This window comes from Choristoneura fumiferana, chromosome Z (genome assembly GCF_025370935.1).
Source record: "Choristoneura fumiferana chromosome Z, NRCan_CFum_1, whole genome shotgun sequence".
Taxonomy (NCBI): domain Eukaryota; kingdom Metazoa; phylum Arthropoda; class Insecta; order Lepidoptera; family Tortricidae; genus Choristoneura; species Choristoneura fumiferana.
The window spans coordinates 40606607-40625981 of record NC_133472.1 but is presented as its reverse complement, the minus strand read 5'-3'; the positions used below and the strand labels follow the sequence as shown (position 1 = coordinate 40625981).

The 19375-nt window shown below is 37.6% G+C and overlaps 1 protein-coding gene across 1 annotated transcript in view; it reads left to right on the top strand.

Annotated features, from left to right (window-relative positions):
• The first annotated feature begins 2055 nt into the window (after positions 1–2055).
• Dhc1 (dynein axonemal heavy chain 1) overlaps positions 2056–19375 on the top strand; it is an 83867-nt gene continuing 66547 nt past the window's right edge. Inside the window, 1 exon segment of the mRNA XM_074100145.1 lies at positions 2056–2146. Coding sequence (XP_073956246.1) covers positions 2093–2146 — 54 coding nt within the window. The 5' untranslated portion in view covers positions 2056–2092.

Here is a 19375-nt window from a genome sequence, read left to right as displayed (position 1 = left end):
GTTTAAAAATTGATAGACCACTTATTTGGCTGATGGTACATGACTCACTTTAGGAGTACAACGAAATAATAATATGTTTTAGCGGTCAAAAGCATTTTCTGGCGCAGAATTTGATAAGGCAATCCATTAAATACTGGATGTTCTGAGCGGTCCCTGGTTGTTTTACAGCTAAATATAAATACATAGTTGTCTCCGTTTCGCAACAAATCATGGCATAGTTTAGCACGAAAGCACGCGAGCACCTTGACGGAACTCAGCACAGTTATATATGATATATATACTCGTATAATAACTAGCACAGTAGACATCATATACCTACACGTAAAGTGGGTTTTGTTTTCTCATCTAGACCCATAGTATGGGGTATCATTGGATAGGTTTTTTAAAAAAAAATATAAATTTGCTTGACCATTTCTCGATTTAGGGTTCCGTTTGCAAGTTATTAGGCTTTAAAAGCTCTAATCTTCATTCGTTTACATCCGCTGGGTATAGAAGGGTTCTATGGAATTTAGTACTGTTGTTTTGTTTAAAACGCGATGTCAATAAAAACTAGGTACGATATAATTTTTGTGAATTTACGAATTTAGTACTCGTAAAATATCAAAATTTTTGTCATACTTTCTAGCGGTGACATTGTGTCGTACGCAATTCAAACTTACATCAAAAAATGTACGAGAAATAACAAAATAGTATGCTAATAATAAAAAATGTAGGTACAGTCACCAGCGCCAATATCTGACATAACAAGCGTGCATAAATATCTGATACGACTCTATTTCTAGGGCCGGAAGGACGTGTCAGATATTTTTGCACGCTCCGCTGTGGGAGATATTAATGCTGGTGACTGTACTAAGTAATCTTAGTTACGAGAAAACAGTGATCAATATGTCACCGCCAGGAAGAATACTTTTATTTCAATTTAACTGCTGAATCAGCTGGTTAACGCGCGAAAGTCGCGGGTAAATATTAGCACATATTAGTAAGTAATTACAATACAGCGAGGAAATGCAGCCAGCTCTGTGCGCGACATCAGCGCCACCTAGCGTCCGCAACTTTTTGGGCTCTGATGCTCTGACGGCTCTGATGCAAAAACTACGTTTTTGAAATTTGGCAAGTTAGGATTAAAACATATTTTTTATCCCTATATTCCTACGGGATAGGGATAAAATCACGAAATAACAACCGCTGGGCTTAGTTAGAGTCATGAAATAATTTGGTATGTAGGTCTGGAATATACTACCCCCGATATATACATAGGGATGAAATCTCGTAATAACAACCGCTGGGCTTAGTCTTGAAATGTTGGACAGTTCTTCTTAACACAACCTTAATGAAGACCACGATATAAATTTTGGGAATTCTCAAGGTAAATTTGTAAAATCCCGGAATTTCAATTGTAACTACCAGATCGAATAGTTTACGCGTGCGAAGCCGCGGGTAAACTCTAGTCGTATATATACTCGTAGTAAGTCTTTGTAGGATTGTCGTCATCATCATCATTCGGAAGCCATCCACTGCTAATCACAGCCCTCCCCCTTTCAACGCCAAAATGAACTCGCCATTTACCTCCACATGTATTTTTAGGTTAGTTATTAGTAATTAAATAGTAATAAGACATTATTGCGAAGCGATTCAATGGTGCGTGCGAAGTTCCCAATCCGCACTGGGCCCGCGTGGGAACTATGGCCCAAGCCCTCTTGTTCTGAGAGGAGGCCTGTGCCCAGCAGTGGGACGTGTATAGGCTGGGATGTATGGGATGTAAGACATTACAATACCACCAATAACCTACAAAAGATCACAGGAGCAGAGACACCGCTACAAATTGTGCGAGCTTGGAGGGTAGATCGATCCCGTGCCAGGCGCGCACCTCCCGCACGCTACGCGACCAATTTTACTCCAACATTAATAAACCGCTCTAATTTGCCTTTACTTTCCCCTTCTTTTAATAAACCTTTAAAAATGTCCCCGTAATATGTACCAGTTGTTTTTTGCCTCCGACTGCCACCGGTAGACATGTTGGCGCGTTTTTTTTGCTAATTAGTCGACGTCACAGATAATGGGTTCATGTTGATTTAATCGGTTTGTTTTAAAAATGGCCGACACGGAGGCTAAGTCTAGTCAAATCACGGAGGAGGAGATAGCGAGGGTAAGTAGGTAACAGCCATTCAGGTTCGTGCAGCTGGTTGAATGTTATAGCCGAATTTATAACTCCGTGTGTGTTATCGAACACGACGTGTGCCAAATGCCTACTTTGCCTAGATACTTGTGCTTTAATGCCGACATTGGAAAGCAGCAGACAGAAAAGCTCTATCATTAAAATGAGTTTCAGTGGGTTGACGTAGGTATATTACTTTCAGGGCAATTATTCGACTGCTACCACCATCTAACTTTTCTCGTCACATATTTTACGGATCGGCTGTAGATTTTGATGTCGTTTTCGATTATTTGTTAGAGTTCCTGTATTTCTATCATCTGTTAAAAACTGTGTCAGAGTATTCGGCCATTTTTACAGAAAAGTGTCCGGAAAAATGAGACTGTTGCAACGCTCGAATGATTTCCATCCCATCCCATCATTATTTAAAATTACAGCTTTCTAGCATTGATAGTCCCTGAGCAAAGCCGTGGACGGACAGACAGACAGACATGGCGAAACTATAAGGGTTCCGTTTTTGCCATTTTGGCTACGGAACCCTAAAATGCTATTAGATTTTTTATGCCCGTTATCGCGAAACTTGTCGGTCTCCAACGGGATGAACTGCCTTAAGATTAAGACTTTATCATTCACCATATTCGTCTTAACATGAACAAAACAAAGTTTATAGAATTTAACCCTGGTGATAGTGAATCGAAATCGATTGTCACATTTTCTCAAATTACCTACTCTAAATTCTCGAAATGTCAGACGTTTGTTTTGAATCTCGTTCTGTCATATTTTTAAAAGGCTGGTAATCCAGGAGACATATTCCTGAAATCACATCACACTAACGTTCCATTAGAAAGTAGTCTGCGTTATTCAAACACTACATCTCAAATAAAATTTTGCGGCTAAGTAGTTTTTACAATGAATTAGAGCTTCGATAGAATATTAGATAGGTAGATACTGTGAACGACTCCCCTATTCAAGGAGTCATATCATATATGTATGAATGAATGTAACTTACTTGATAACAAATTTCTAGCACGTATACACAGACTTTCAGCCTGCTGCATATAAGTGTCTGAAGATTTTCTAGATTGTCTATACCCTAAAAGTTAGTAAAATAAAATTCTTTGGCATATGCAAAGAATATGTTTGTAGCAAAAAGGCGATTTCTGTAACCTGAAAAGTCTTCGGCCGAAATAGTTTCATACTTTTCAAACTGCGAATTATTCATTCATTATGCAGGTAGGTCCTTGTGCAAGGTCCGCCCGGATGGCTACCACCATCTTGCTCGCTAATCCTGCCGTTAAGCAGCAGTGCTTGCACTGTTGTGTTTCGGCGTGGAGAGTAAGACAGCCGGTGAAATTACTGTTACTTGAGGTATCCCATCTTAGGCCTCTAGGTTGGCAACGCATCTGCAATACCCTTGGTGTTGCAGATGTTTATGGCGGTGGTGATCTCTTACGAAGGAGACCCACTTGCTCGTTTGCCATCCAGTAGAATAAAAAAAAAAAAATCCATTGAAGGGTTTCAGTTAACTTATTTTTTATTCACATTCCCAAAATACAGACTTACTAAATTTGCGCACCTGGGTGCACGGGAGATAAAGCGCCAAATTGAACAAGACATTCTGTAGTATTGTAGAGTTACGTGAATAACTACCACTGACACGAACATTTTAAGTTGAATCTATTTCGATAAAGTAAAGTAAAGTTGAAAGGTTGGGAGAGGATCGAGCCGTGAAGAGAGCGTACTTGGGACGACCGAGTGGACGTAGGCCGGTTGGTAGTCCCAGGTACCGCTGGAGGGACGAGGTCCTGAAAGACCTTTTGGACCTCGGGGTTGAAGGCTGGCAAGAGCTGGCTCAAGATCACAAAGCGTGGCGTAATCTGGTGTTGGAGGCCAAGACCCACTTTGGGTCAGTGCGCCTTGGAAGTAAGTATTTCGATTTCTCGAATGATATTTTAGTAGGGTAGCTATCTAATCTATTCCATCAAAACAATCCTGTTTATTCAAATTTACGTAAGCATTGGCCAAAGTTAAGGTTTGATTGTAGGACATTGGTATGAAAAGTATGTTAAGATTTAGGCGTGGAAGCACTCTAAGACTGTGCAAGCTACCGCCACCTTATTAGCAATTGCTGCCAGCAATTGGCAGTGTCTGCTAGACGTGAGACTTACTAGTGTTACTAGGTCAAATGGGTACTACCTAAGTCTTCCGAGTGCGTGTCCACCTACCTACGGTGCCCACAAAAAGACTAGATATACGGGAATTTACTACTTGGTACGCTACTCAATACGCAAAATACGTATTTTTAACCGACTTCAAAAAAGTGGATCAATTCGGTGTTTTTTTTTATATGTTTGTTACCTCAGAACTCCGTCATTTATGAACCGATTTGAAAAATTTTTTTGGCGTTCGTCTAGGAATGTCTTCAATTAGGTCCCATAAGCACCAAATCAGGATCTGATGATTGGATCTTAAGGAAATCGAGGGAACTCTTCAAATGTTGTAGGGACACCTATACTAAATTGGATATATTTAGTAGTCACTTGTGCATTTGCTCTTGAAAATCATCATTTGGTGAAGTGGAACTGATGATGAAGACCACAGTTGACCATCGGAGTTACGACTAAATAACAAGTATTTCACGGGTTGAATTTTAATTACTTTGACACAGTTGCTAAGCGATTTATGTTGTGTATCGATATATGTATGTATCAGAAGTCGATAAGAGAGAAGTCACTATGACAGGTCAAAAAGTGCCATGAAAATTCCGCTCTCAGCATTATCATTAATAACTTAACTTAATTCCAACTTATTGGAAAAGTTGTAAAACCCCCGACATTCTCATTTAAAATTCTCAAAAACTGTTGAACCGATTTTAATAACATAGAAAGCACCGCAAGAAAATACGCTTTAAAAACCGCATCGATATTAGGTCCATCCGTTTAAAAGCTACGATGCCGCGGACAGACGGACAGTAGCGTCATACTTATAGCACCCTTCTTTTTGCGTCGGAGGTTAAAGTTCTCAAGAGAGATCTTTAGGTGTAATAAGTTTTGCAAGACTTGGCCAGTTTTCGTGTTGCCTCCACCGCAGCCGTGGCAGGCAGCCATAAACCACATTCGATAAACTGCATAACTTAGAATTAACTTCCCTGCGTAGCTTTATGGTAATCATGTGAACGGAAACGTTTTTTTCCGTCCTACTCTTCGGGCAATTTATTGTTTCTGTCAGTTTCGGTTAGAACACTGCATTGGTTGCTACATGTGATGAAAGCTCACTAGCTTTGTTTAAAATATGTCACGTCCTAGTTCGAACTACATGAGGTCACACTAATTAAACTTTCTGCCGGAGGAATTCCAACGAAGTCAATGACATTATGCACAGAAGTGACTAAAAGTCTATGTGTTATATAGTGCTTTTTGTCTTCAAGTTACTTAATTGTGATATTGAGTCGCTATTTAAAAACTATGCTTAAATGTATCCAGAATACGTAAATGGTTTGGTTTAGTTTTACTGAACTTCCTGTAAAGATTTTCCTTTAATCCTTTTTGGATTTGAAATGCAATAACGCCGTTGAAGCGGTACATTATAAACATCAAACCTAAGGCTCTGCAAGGCTAGAGTAAATAGGCCATCACTGAACCAGTGAGATACACCTTTGGCCTCTGTACTTTTCATCGGGTGAGATTCGGAGATTCGGGTCGGTCGGTTCTCATTTTATCGTGCACCTCTCTAATTACCGTACATACTGCTTTTTTTTCATGCAAAAGCGACACGGCACTGAGACTGAGTGCACATGTAGAAAAAGTATGGCTGTCATTTATATTTATCTGTATCTGTGTAAGGGAAACAAGCGGTACGGTAATTAGACAGGTGCACAATGAAATGAGAATGGCCGGGGTCAATCACGGGTCAGTTTTATGTAAAAAAAAACAAACAATATAAGGAAATATTTGGCAATCACATAAAAATATTGAATTACGTTTATAGTTCAGTCAAATTATCCAAGCCACATGCAGAAATATTTTGGATTCATTTAGGATTTCTTGTGCGATATAATACCTACTTATTGAATAACTTTACTTTCGACTCGCAGTTCTGAAGATGAACTACTTAATCTTTTAACTTGGCGGGATATGCCTTCTAAATAATATAAATCAATACAGAGCAAAATGGATATGGATCTAGAGGTAAGATTATTTTTATTTTATGTATAATGTAGTGATACTCATTTTTATTTTTCACTAGCTTTTGCCCGCGGCTTCGTCCGCGTGGAATTCGGTTATTGCGCGCTGTTCCCTCGCGGGAACTCTGCACTTTTCCGGGATAAAAAGTAGCCTATGTCACTTTCTGGCCCATAAACTATCTCTGTGCCAAAAATCACGTCATTCCGTCACTCCGTTTCGACGTGAAAGACGGACAAACATACAGACATACACACTTTCGCATTTATAATATTAGTATAGTATGGATAAACTTTTAGGTACTGCAGAGTTCGTATGTATGTAGAGTAGTTTATTTTATGTCGCATACTTTACTTAATTGTCTTTTTCTGTGGCTTAGCTATTTGTGTTGAAGTTTGTCATAAAATATCCAGATTAAATTCAAATGAGGGTACATCGAAAGTAAAAGTAAAAAAAAATCGGCCTGCAAACTGTCGGAGACATCGCTCAACAGAAAATACTTGCGAACTAATGCGAACGAAATTGAAATTCCTCATTTTTTTGAAGTAGGTTAACATATAAACATGATTGATAATGTACCATGATGATTGAATGTTACAAAAGTTCCTACATCACAATTTTAAGAGCTGCATTTAACATTACCTACATATTTCTTAAGAATTAGCATAACCTCCTAAGTTCCGACGTTGTCTAATTGACGTAAGTACCTAGTGTTTGAGACATAAGTAGATGTGTCATTAGTTTTGTCATTTAGGAAATTGTTTATGTAAGTTTAAAGATTATTCATTGAATAATTTGTACTTGATATAGTTAGTACATTCTGCGCACCTGTGATACCCTCTTGTTAGCAGGTGTCCAAGGGCGGCGGTGATTGCTTCCCATCAGGTGACCCTCATGCTCGTTTTGAAATTGATTTGTTCTTTATAAAGTACGCTAAGACTCGTGACGAGTACCTATCTATGAGTTTGAGTTAAAGTTCAGTTTAACGTCAATTTTGACTCCATAGTTCGCTTTACTTTGACCGAGCTATGAAAACTTCGAATCCTGGTATTCACCTAGACTGCTACACAATTTTAAATGCTACATATGCTACATTGGATTCAAATAATTTACAGGCAATGTAATGTTTTTTCTATATCAACTTTATATCAATCTGTACCAACATTATGATTTATTGGTTCCAAATCCAGAATATTATCACGCCCAAAAGAATAAAGCTGTGTTTATTAAAGGACGTAGAGCAAAATACCGCCAGAAAAAGTGGGCGTTATTATTGTTTTAATTTTAAACCCTATTACGCATAGGCTATGGCATAACATCCTGCAAACTTTTATAATCATGCCATTTTATAATTATGTAAATGAATAAGTACGGACATCATTGAATGTAAAGTTTTTTAAAATAAATTTGTATGCGTTTAATTTCTGGGTTAATTTTAAGACATAGATGATTTAACTACTCACTCATCAAATTAGTCACATTTTTTTTATTATTTCGACTATTTTCGACGCTTTAAAGTGTGAATTGTAAAATTTTGGTACTGTGAAGTTATTGTAGAGCTTTAGTTGAGTCACCTGTCTGTGTTATTACTTAGTTACAAAATGTACAATTATGTTAGGTTGACACGGAACGACACTGTTACGCGTTTCGAATTCAAATTCAAATCATTTTATTCAGTAAACAGGCCGCAATGGGCACTTTTACACGTCATTTTTTTATAACTACCAGCGCTTTCGGAAAGACCAATGCCAAGAAGAATGCTCCGCGCGCCGCAAGAAACTTGGCCGAAAGTCATTTTTTTACAAATAAAATACTTTATAACTACAGTATAAAATTACACGAAAAGAACAATAATAATAGTGGAATGTATGGGGTTCTTTAGTTACAAAACTAAACATGTAACTATTATATATCTACGTTCAGTGGAAGTGTAGAAGAATGCTTCCACCGTAATAAATTAAAAAATATATATTCTGAAATATACATTTCAGGTCAAGTAACCATTCATTAGCTTTTGGATTCCGAAGGAAAGCTCACGCCTGCTGCCCCCAAAGTTAGTTTGATTTTGTGACCTATCCAGTAAGTATTTTTATCGTCGTAAACCTTGCTACTCTTTACTTTTACGAACATTTTTGTCGCATGGCCCTGTACCCCTAGTGTAAGTTTTCGGTTACAAAATTCGTCTCGATCGCGTTAGCGTAAAATCTCAAGTTGTATGGAAACACGAACATCGCAAACGTTCCGCTAGAGGCGCTGTTCGTGTTTCCATACAAATTGAGATTTTAACGCGAACGCGATCGAGACGTATTTTGTAATCGAAAACTTACACTAAGGGCACTGCTCCGCTATGCATTAAGCGACCATTCCGACTTCTATCGACGACAATCACAAGGTTCGAGGCCGCAGCCTTGTCTAGTTCATATCGAAAGGAATAAGACCTAAAAATATCTCTTCAGGCAATGTTACTTCTAGGCGTGTTTGTACATTGTTACGATGTACTTCGTAACAAAACTTCTCCACATATCGCGACAGAGAGTGAACCGGTTTCGACATTTTAAACACCAAGTCTACTAAAGTGTGTTTCGGAAAGGAATTTGTTAGCAAAGTTTGAAAACTTTAGTTACAGCACTAGCCTGTAAAAAGTGAACTTTTAGGTGTGCCGGGAAATCGTGTTGTTATTTAAATAACCGTTAAAATTGTCGAAATAACGTACTTATCTTAATCATAGGGTTCATAACCGAAAGGACAAACATAAACCGCTGAATATTTTAAAGTTTAAAGTTACGGTGGTTATTTATCAAGTTATTAAATTAGTAGTTAACGGAGTTTAAAACTTAGAAAATAAATAATGTCACGTGACAATTAACAGCAATGTTGCGTAGTTTCAAATTCGTAACAGCATTCGATCTGAAATGTCTTTAATTTTTTTTCTGAAGATGCTGGTCCTCTCAAAGACGAAGATCAACTTTCACACACGAATTTAGTAAATCAAACCAAAAAAAATACGTTGAAATTCTTTTACATTTACAATTGATTCGGGCATTGAAATCGGGGGTTCCTTAGCTACCGTTCTCCACATGTAGCCAATGTTTTGTCGATAACTTTACACTTTACAATTCACACTTCAAAGTGTCGAATTTTCAAACAGTGAAAAGTTAGCTCCAGTGTTAATGTGAGAGAAAAGTGACATTAAAAATAAAGGGTGTACTAATACGAATAAAACTTTGTAAGATAAGTAGGCTATTAGATAAAAAAATAGCACGGTTTCAATATTGCGGGAACTTACGCATATCGTCAATAAATACTTATTATAATGGTGATATAGAACTGTTTACACGTTATTTACTAACAGATAAACTCTTAACGGTGACTTTCAATTACTTTTGTAAGACATAATTCATAAAACTCTGTAGTATCCTAATTAAACTTGCGAAAGAATTTTGACAAATTTAACTTTGGAAACTCGTGTACATACTCGTAGTTATGTAACAAGTGCCACGAACATGAATTTGTTAACGTTATTATCATCAACTTTAGGAGCGAGGGTTTTGAATTTCATTTGAATATTGTGAAATGATAGGTGTGCCTCATTATAGTGTGAGATGTGAATTTGATCGCAGTCGGTCCAGCAGTGTTAATTACATTCTCGTTTAAGATCGATTACTGTTCTAAATTATTTCTTTATCGACAAAAGTTATGATTAATAATTATAATAACAAGTCAAGTTAATGTTAAATCAAAGCATCAACATATTTAACAGGATCAATATTTTGATGAATGGGATCGACCTATTAACATTAATGTGTCCTGCATCCTTTTCTAAAGCCAGCACGCCCTTTCCGCCTTTCTCTATCCTGGGTTAGAACTATTCTACTTCTTAATTAAAAATTTATAATTTTTGATAGATAGGTACTTCATTATTTTAACGTTATTAATCTTAAGATTGGTTTTTTGGAATCTTTTTGTATTTTTTATTTCAATTCCAAATTTTTAATTTTACGGTCATCCCGTAAAACCTAAATTGAAATACAAAAACAATAAATTGAAATATAAAAAATACAAAAAGATTCAAAAAAACCAATCCATTTGATTGCTTAGTAGCGACATCTCTTGTCCGGGTGAGCGGTTAGTTCCAATGGAGTGCCGAAAAAAAGTTTCTCGATGAGGGCTACGGTATAGATGTCGCTAGCGTCACTGCTTAAGTGGCTAAAATAAGAAACAAACAAGCTGAGATATGAGGTGCATAGGGGAAATTCGTGTCTGTACCGTTGACCATCAGTGGTGTAGCGGTACCTATAGCACGCGGTACGGAATACCGAGGACCCGGGTTCGATTCCCAGTGATGGTCTTATTTTTCTAGTTTTTCTGTGCATCTATATTTCAGTTTGTATTTTCAAGTTATTAATGTTATTAAGTTTCAATTATAATAATTATCACTGGACAATGCCAAGACACCAACGGCAATGAGGGCTATCGTTTTTTGTCTCACTAGATGGCGCACTGTTGCGTGAGGTTTTTAAGTATGGCTTTCAAAGTCTGTTATTACGGGCGTGAAAACAAAGTTTAGATTAAAATCATATTTAATACACCTTAAAACCGTACCATAAAAATATCGAGCATGCCACAGTGTTGCAAAGTCCTCGTTTTGTTCGGAAAAAAGGGAGGTCAAAGGTTTCCGAAAGACAAAACTGTCTCAAAACACAGACATTCATTGCCCCGGAACGCATATTTGCCATAATTAATTTCAGATATTGCAAAATATTGTCAAAATTATTCTAATTATAAATAAACCCGCGTAGCTCACCCAAAAACTATGAGATTTGACATTTCGGAGACCTCACGCTACACTAGCGCCTCTAGTGGCGAATTCATACGCGATAGCCCTCATTGGCCAGAGGCCGTATTGTCTAACGTTTCAAACGCTCGCGATCGCAACCAAATATCAGTTTTTGTATGCCTCTGGTTAAAAAGTAAGTTAAGCTTGTGTTATGGTTATGGGTGCTCGGCAACGGATAAACATACTTAATATGCAGATATACTTAAATTCACATTAAACACCCAAGACTCAAAAACAAACATTCGTATTTTTCATAGAAATATCTGACTCGACCGGGGATCGAACCCGGTCGTTATTTTTAACCCCCGACGCAAAAAGAGGGGATTATAAGTTTGACTGCTACGTGTGTCGGTGTGTGTGTGTGTGTGTGTGTGTGTGTCTGTCTGTGGCACCCTAGCTCTTAAACGGGTGGACCTTTTTTATTTGAAATCAGGTTTTCTAGCGATGGTTCTTAGATATGTTTTATCAAAATCGGTTTAGCCGTTTTTGAGTTATTGAACCTTGAAGTGACAAAGTCGGGGTTTTCCAACTTTTCACACCAACAATGAATAAGGGATATTTTTATAATATATTCGCTTTTATTTTATTCTTTAGCCCATGTAGCGCCCGTGTGCAATTATTATTTTAGCGCCATCTAGGAAGCGCGCGATCAAAATGAAATAGGTACAAAGTGCCGCGGCCGGCGCCCCTAACACCACTGCGCCCGTGTGCAACGCACACCCTGCACTATAGGTAAAGACGCCTCTGGCTTTTATATCGTAATGTTTTATACAAAATTATAAAACTGAAAGTTTTCATCCTCATAAATAATCTTACGACTTCAAATCAGATCAAGAATCGAGCACAAACATTCGTATTCTTAATTAAACAACTGCCCCGACTGGGCTGAGGATCGCACCCGGTACATTGTGGTCAAAGGCCTTATTGTCTAAGGCGGGGGTTCTTGCCATCGCTTTCACCATCTCTTTCTGTCACCATCTTACGCCGTTAGACAGAAAGGAACAAGAATGCGATAGCAAGTGTCCGCGTGTTAGACATTACGACAATTATGGCCTATCTCAGCTATCCGGTTGTCATAGTTGGTTGAACTAGGGATGGGGACATAGATTTAGAGATGGGCCATATACAATAGTTACAAAATTTCTGCGGGCCAGGGAGCATTTATTGAATAAATTTCATTCTAATCAAGTAAAAACAATAATAAGTCATGTAGGTATCTATAATAAATTTATTGTTCTGATGTGCTGGGTCGGTGTGAAAGATGAAATTTTGACTGTTCATTAAAGCGTCGAAATTAGGCTCCAAGTTACTTATAGTAACTCGTAAAATACACTCGAGATGATGGTCAGACATCCTGTTCCTTAATTTTGTTTTTATCGCGGGCCGATTTAACTTAGATGACGGATTTTGATCGCGGGCCGGATTAAACCTTGTCGCGGGCCGGACTTGGCCCGCGGGCCGCTATTTCCCCATCACTGAACTAAACTATTACTCGTGTGCGTCAAAAAGAGCGAATAAAAAAACCAGTGAAATGCAACAACTGAAAGAGATAGAGAGGGCAGAAGCCCGTGAGCACTTCGAGAACCAACTGCGGGTCGCGTTCGTGCGGTACGATGCTGATGAAGATGAAGAGGATTCAGAGGTAATGTTTGCCAAAACAACTTTATCACTTCTCATGCTCGTGAAGGTGATATTTATTTATGCTGGATCTATGCGACATAAAATAACTTTTTATACTCTAGTGCATAAAGTAAAATCTTCGTCTAAGACTAAGTAATCAGGTGTCAACAGCCAAAAACAAAAAGTTTCTAGGTATATCGGGTGTGGCCTGTAATATGAGCAAATAATTAAAACTTAGATCATACTCCTCAAACTGAACAACATTAGTTCAGCGACCTTTAAAAATAATTAGATTTTTAATTTTTATTACACTTTTAAGTTTATTCGAAGAAGCAATGTAAAGCAAAATGCTTGATGTTTGTAGCGTGACAGGCGACGTCAGTTTGTTCTAGGATGGCGTACATTGATAGCAGTATTTAATTTGTATGAAAAAAGGAAATTTCAAAGACTCCATTATTTTTAAAAGTCGCTGAACTAATGTTGTTCAGATTGACGAGGACGATCTATATTTTAATTTTTTGCTCGTATTACAGGCCACACCCGGTATATATTTTTTAGTAATTTTTATTTTATGTTAGGCTAAAAATCAATCACATTAATCAGAATAAATCAATAAAACTAAAAAATATACAATTATTTAAAAAATCAAAGGTACCTAGTAAGTGAACAATTGTTTCCACTGTTGCTATTTAAGTTCTTCTCAATCTACGTGAAAAGCAGAGTGTAAAACTCGAGCATTTAACCTATTTTCCCCTCAACGTGCCTATCCACCCTCGCCGTACCGGCTCGGGTGGCTATATGAACGACTCGAATAAAATGGCTCGTTTTATGCTCTTGTTGTATAATCTACTATTTCAACACACGGTCGTAAGCAGCGTCGTAACTATAACAACCCAGCTGACTTGGTTGCAACCCCCTGTATTAAACCCAAGAGCCTTTTTTGCGTATAACGCCTAAGGGTAATTTTTTTTTAAATTAGTATTTTTATACATCTGGCCGATATAAGGAACTAATTTTATTGGTTGGGATGTTTTTTTTTATTTGTTATTCATATACTTTGCTATGCTTTTGTATTAAAATAAAACTTCGATCTATAACTAATTTTACAAAAATATTGTAGGTACGTGGGTATGTCACATGACCACATTTTTAATTTTCATTAATTTTTATGGAATAATCGAGAAAAACTAACAAAAATGCAACGTTGCCAGCTCAGCATGTATAAACGGTCTTAACTGACTGGATGAAAAGGATGTAGTTTGCTTCATTGTAACGTTTTAGACTGCGGGATATCAGGCATAACAAATAGGGTATAATACTACTTTTTATCCCAATATTCCTATGGGATCCGAATAATTTAAAATCAAACGCACTAGCCTAGCTTAAAATCGAAAATGGTTCATCTAGCTAGCCTACTCTACTGAACCCCACGAGCTTTCGTGCCACCAAACCACGTATGATATTGAGAGCGTGCCCTTCCAAAAAAATCGGAGGTCACATAAACTTTACTACTTTCGTGCTAAGTTCCACTATATCCAGTGACAGCCAGATCGTATCGGTTCATGTGAACGATATATTTTTATATGTGTGTAATGTGGTTTCGTTTAGTCTGAGGATTCCTTTCGCACGCATTAAACGAGTTTTTTTACTTCAAGTACCAGGGTTACAGGAAACAATAGGAGCACACCGATTGAACCAACGCAAGGTCTAATTTAATCTTAGGCTGTTTCCACATGTCATGCTTTGATTAGATTAACAAAAGGAGCTATTGAGTCTCGGATTTTAGTTTTCGCTTTTAAATTGTTACTTTTCAAAGAACTTAGTGGTCTAGGGGTGCAAGGTGGTTTAGTTAAATTTTGATATTTCTTTTGCAACGGTGTTATAGGATTTGAGCAAAATGGATCTTGTTATGGTTGGAAGAGCTATAAGTAATTTCGTAAGTACATTTTTTTATGAAAAGGTTCGCTTTGTCATTACCTCTCATATTTAGTTTTTTAGATTTTTTACAACGGCAAAAGCATAACCCACTGGAAAAATACAATTGTCCTCTGATGGACAGCTTGAACCATTTATTTCAAACTAAGTAACTACATTTTTTTAATTAATGGCTATGGTTTTTTTGTGCTCCTTATAGGCTCATTATTATTTATTTCTACAAACTGCACGTAAATGCATAGCCGTATTTTCAAATAAATAAACGAAGTGGTGTTCTATTTTACAAACTTTTATTGCCAACTACCTAATACCTTATATTTTTATAGTCCGTTAAAGTCAAAACTTGCCTGTCGGATTTCATCCACTTCTAGTGATCGGATCGACTTGAAATTTAGTACTGCTATGATCTTTGGATGCAATGCAAGCACAGTGGTCAAAGGCTTGTATTAAATATTAAATGTCTAGAAAAAACTATTATAAATATTATACAGGTGTAAGTGAAACTGCAAGTGAGATACAACCGATATTAAGAACAGATATGTTATGACTTTAAATTAATATATTAAAATTTGAAAAAAAAAAACAATAAATTGGTCTATTGAATTTTAACTAAAGCAAGATTTGATCGCTTTGACACACTCGTTTTCATCAAAATCATAAATTGCAAAGTCATTTAAATAATATTGTTTCATTTATAAAACGCGTTGCATGCAAACACCTCCTACTCAGTCAGCTTCAAACAAAATGTTAGGACGCAGATTCCAATAACATCTCATGTGTTATGTTTTCCTAATACTAGTAACGGTTCACTTGCATTATACCATTTATACCTATAAGATAATCGCGATCGCAATTAAATTTCGCATACAATAGTACATTACTGCAGAGGCCGGGAAAGAAAGGCAAAACAAAGGCAATCCGTGCTGCGTGCTACAACCCCTACACCACCGCTGGACAGGAGTCTAGACACGAATTTCTCCTATGCACCCATAACTCAGGTTGCTTTTTCCACTACGCTACTTAAGCAGCAGCACTCCAAAAAAACAATCATAATAATAAATACCTACCTATGTCATGATCTGTCATGGCGACCAACTATAAAGAGAACTGACGTTGTCATGGCGATTTGCTTACGGTTTGTGCTAGTGTCGCCCCCTGCCCAGAGCTTTGCGTAATATTCCTTATTTATTTAATGGGCATAGTAAGTACAGTATAATCTCTCACTACTCCGGCACTTCAATTGACCGGCACGTCCAATAATCCGGCACCCTCCGCCCACGCCTCCACTTCTCACGTGCACGTGCATACGTATTTACCTTTTAATTACATCATATGTATTCTCTCTATGAAATGCTTTATTTTATTCATTTTTTTTTTCTCTATAATCCAGTAATCCGAACATTCCAATAATCCGGCACCCTCTGGTTTTTAATAGTGCCGGATTAGTGAGATTATACTGTAATCTGAAATAGGAAATAGTTATTTCGTTTACACTATTTTTACATACTTACTGACCCTATTAACAGTTTTCACTAGAGGAAAATGACACCAATTTGGTTTTCACAGTCCACAACCAAACCTAGATATGATGCCATAATTATTTTAAACTTTAGAATAGAATAGAATTCAATAAGTACTAGAGTTTTTGAAACTTATATGACCTCAAAACAACGCAGCACTATCGGTCTTATAATGTCCATGAAGTCTAGGGTTAGTCGTATGCCTAGATTGGTGCCTACCTGGTACCAGGGAATCATGAATCAAAGGAGCACTGCGATATTCTAGGTACAGAATTATATCAACAATTCGATTAGAATACGTATCTGTCTTGCTTCTACACGTGTTGGGAGTAGAGGTAAAAGAGCACAGTCGCATGTTATGAGTTCATCTTTACAGGTAGGATTTCGACTAAATTTAAGTGCATAAATAAATATTAATGAACGTGACTGAGAAACTGTGGCAAGTAGGCCATGTAGCACGCTGAATGCCTAAGTTAGTGTTTGTACTAAGGCGACGGCCGCCTTTGACTTAATAGTTAGTTATTCTGTTGTTATAGCAAGTGGATTGTTAAAAGAAATCGGCCAAGTGCGAGTCGGACTAGCGCACTGAGGCTTCCGTAGAAATTTGTAGGTGTCTATGAATATTAGTTGTGTGTGGCTATTTTTAAGTGGGTGTTATAAGTTTGACCGCTATGTGTGTCTGTCTGTGGCACCGTAGCTCTTAAACAGGTGAACCGATTTGAATGCGATGTTTTTATTTGAAAGCAGGTTTTCTAGCGATGGTTCTTAGATGTGTTTTATCAAAATCGGTTCAGCCGTTTTTGAGATATTGAACTTTTTGTTGGTTAGGACAAGTCACGAGGGGTGATCCAAAAGTAATGATAATTGTATATATGTATTTCCGGCTGTATACATTCCTTAGTAAAATATAAAAAAATAATTAAAAATAATATATGTATTAGAGATTTGCAGCAGAAAGATATATTCAGCGACTTATTCTGCTCTGCCATATTGTACAATTGCGCGCTAATGCAATAAGTTTTATTTAGGTACAATATCCACTACAGATAAACATAGCGAAGGCCGCCCATTTATCGCCTTCACTGAAGATAATTTCACAAAAATTCAAAATCTCCTTTTGGTAGATAGAAGAATGACTGTCAGGCATCGAGTTGAGATCACGGGGCTTTCATATGGACGTATTCAAAGGATCTTAACTGATCAACTGCACATGAAAAAAGTTTCCGTTCGTTTGGTGCCCAGAATGTTAATTGCTGAACAAAAGCAAATACGATGCGAAGTTACAAAGGCAAATCTTGAAAATTTTCAAACTGATTTAGAAACATTTTTGCATCGGTTTGTGACCATGGACAAGTTTTGGATCCATCATTTCGACCCTGAAACCAAACAGCAGTCTATGACCTAGAGAAGCGATCATCCTTCCAAACGCCGCAGAAATTAATTCGCAACCTCAGTGGGAAAAGTGATGGCACCGTGTTCAGGAATGCCAAGGCCAAAGGAGTATTGAATATCGTGAGAAAAGAGCCACTATTATAGGCTTTTACTAAGCTGACCAAATACAAAGATTGCGCGAAGCAATCAATAGACTTAGGTTAATGAATTGTTAAAGGAAAACAGAAATATTTGTACGCCTACTGGCAAAACATAGAGATTCCTGAATGTTATGTTTTTAAGATCGATTATGTACACCTATGTTCCACAAATAAACGTATTCTATTCTATTCTATTCTATTCTAATGAGAAGCGGCGGGGCAAACTTAGAGCTGCGATCTGTTTCATTAAGACAATGCACCAGCTCACAAGACCAGTGTTACAACGGCTGCTATTCGTGATGCACGGCTCAAAATTCTGGAACATTCCCTATGTTCGGTAGACCTAACCCCCCGACGACTTTTATCTCTTTGCACGACTCAATGGAGACCTCAGAGGCAACAATTTTTCTAAAGATAGTGAGGTAATGGCCGCCGTGGATGCATTTTTTGACGAGTCAAGAAACATTTTGTCGTTGAATCGCTAGGCTAATTCTTTGAGCGAGGTAGCTGCCAGCTCTTTGGTCACCGGTGGCATTGATAAGCCTCTTCGAAATCTCTTTGAAGCTTAGTGCTCCTGGGCCCCACGGACCAAGGGTCTCGACACCAAAAGGGACGAAATTATATTCGGCGCCGCGACCACTATATTTGCTTATCTTGGCGGTTTCGGCTGCCTCTGCTGCGGCTGCTGCCCTTGCGGAGATCCGGTGGAGATGCGAGGGGCTAGTGTTTTGGTTAGATTGATATTTTTAAATTTGTAATATCTTTTGAATGGAATGTCCGATTTGAATAATTCAAAAAGTAATCTACAGGTATTGAAACCGTCTTGAGTATGGGATTATTATTTGGATAAAGATTAACACAAAGGTGTGGATAACATTTTATTCGGCATGTCAAAATACTAAATAATAATAAAAGCGTAAAAAGTAGTTGTAGTGACATAAATACAATAGTTACGGGACATATGGTATCGCGAAGTTTTTTTGTAGATATTGATATATTCTTTGATATTGTAGAATTTTTTTTTGTTCTATCATGAATAGTTTCCACAGCGCATGCGATGTTTTATGGCAACTTTTTTACACTTTGAGGCACATTATTGAAGTTCTGGTAATAAATATAGCCTATGGCACTTTGAAATAATTTAACACTTGAATAGTGAAAGATTTTTTAAAATCGGTTCTTTCGTTTTTGAGTTAATTCGTAACAAACATCCAAAAATAAAAAAGCCGTGGTGGCCTAGTGGTTTGACCAATCGCCTCTCAAACAGAGGGTCGTGGGTTCAAACTCCGGCTCGCACCTCTGAGTTTTTCGAAATTCATGTGCGGAATTGCATTTAAAATTTACCACGAGCTTTGCGGTGAAGGAAAACATCGTGAGGAAACCTGCACAAACCTGCGAAGCAATTCAATGGTGTGTGTGAAGTTCCCAATCCGCACTGGGCCCGCGTGGGAACTATGGCCCAAGCCCTCTTGTTCTGAGAGGAGGCCTGTGCCCAGCAGTGGGACGTATATAGGCTGGGAATGATGAATGATGATCCAAAAATACAAAAAAATACAAATCTTTCCTCTTTATAATATTAGTATTGATTTATTCGCTAT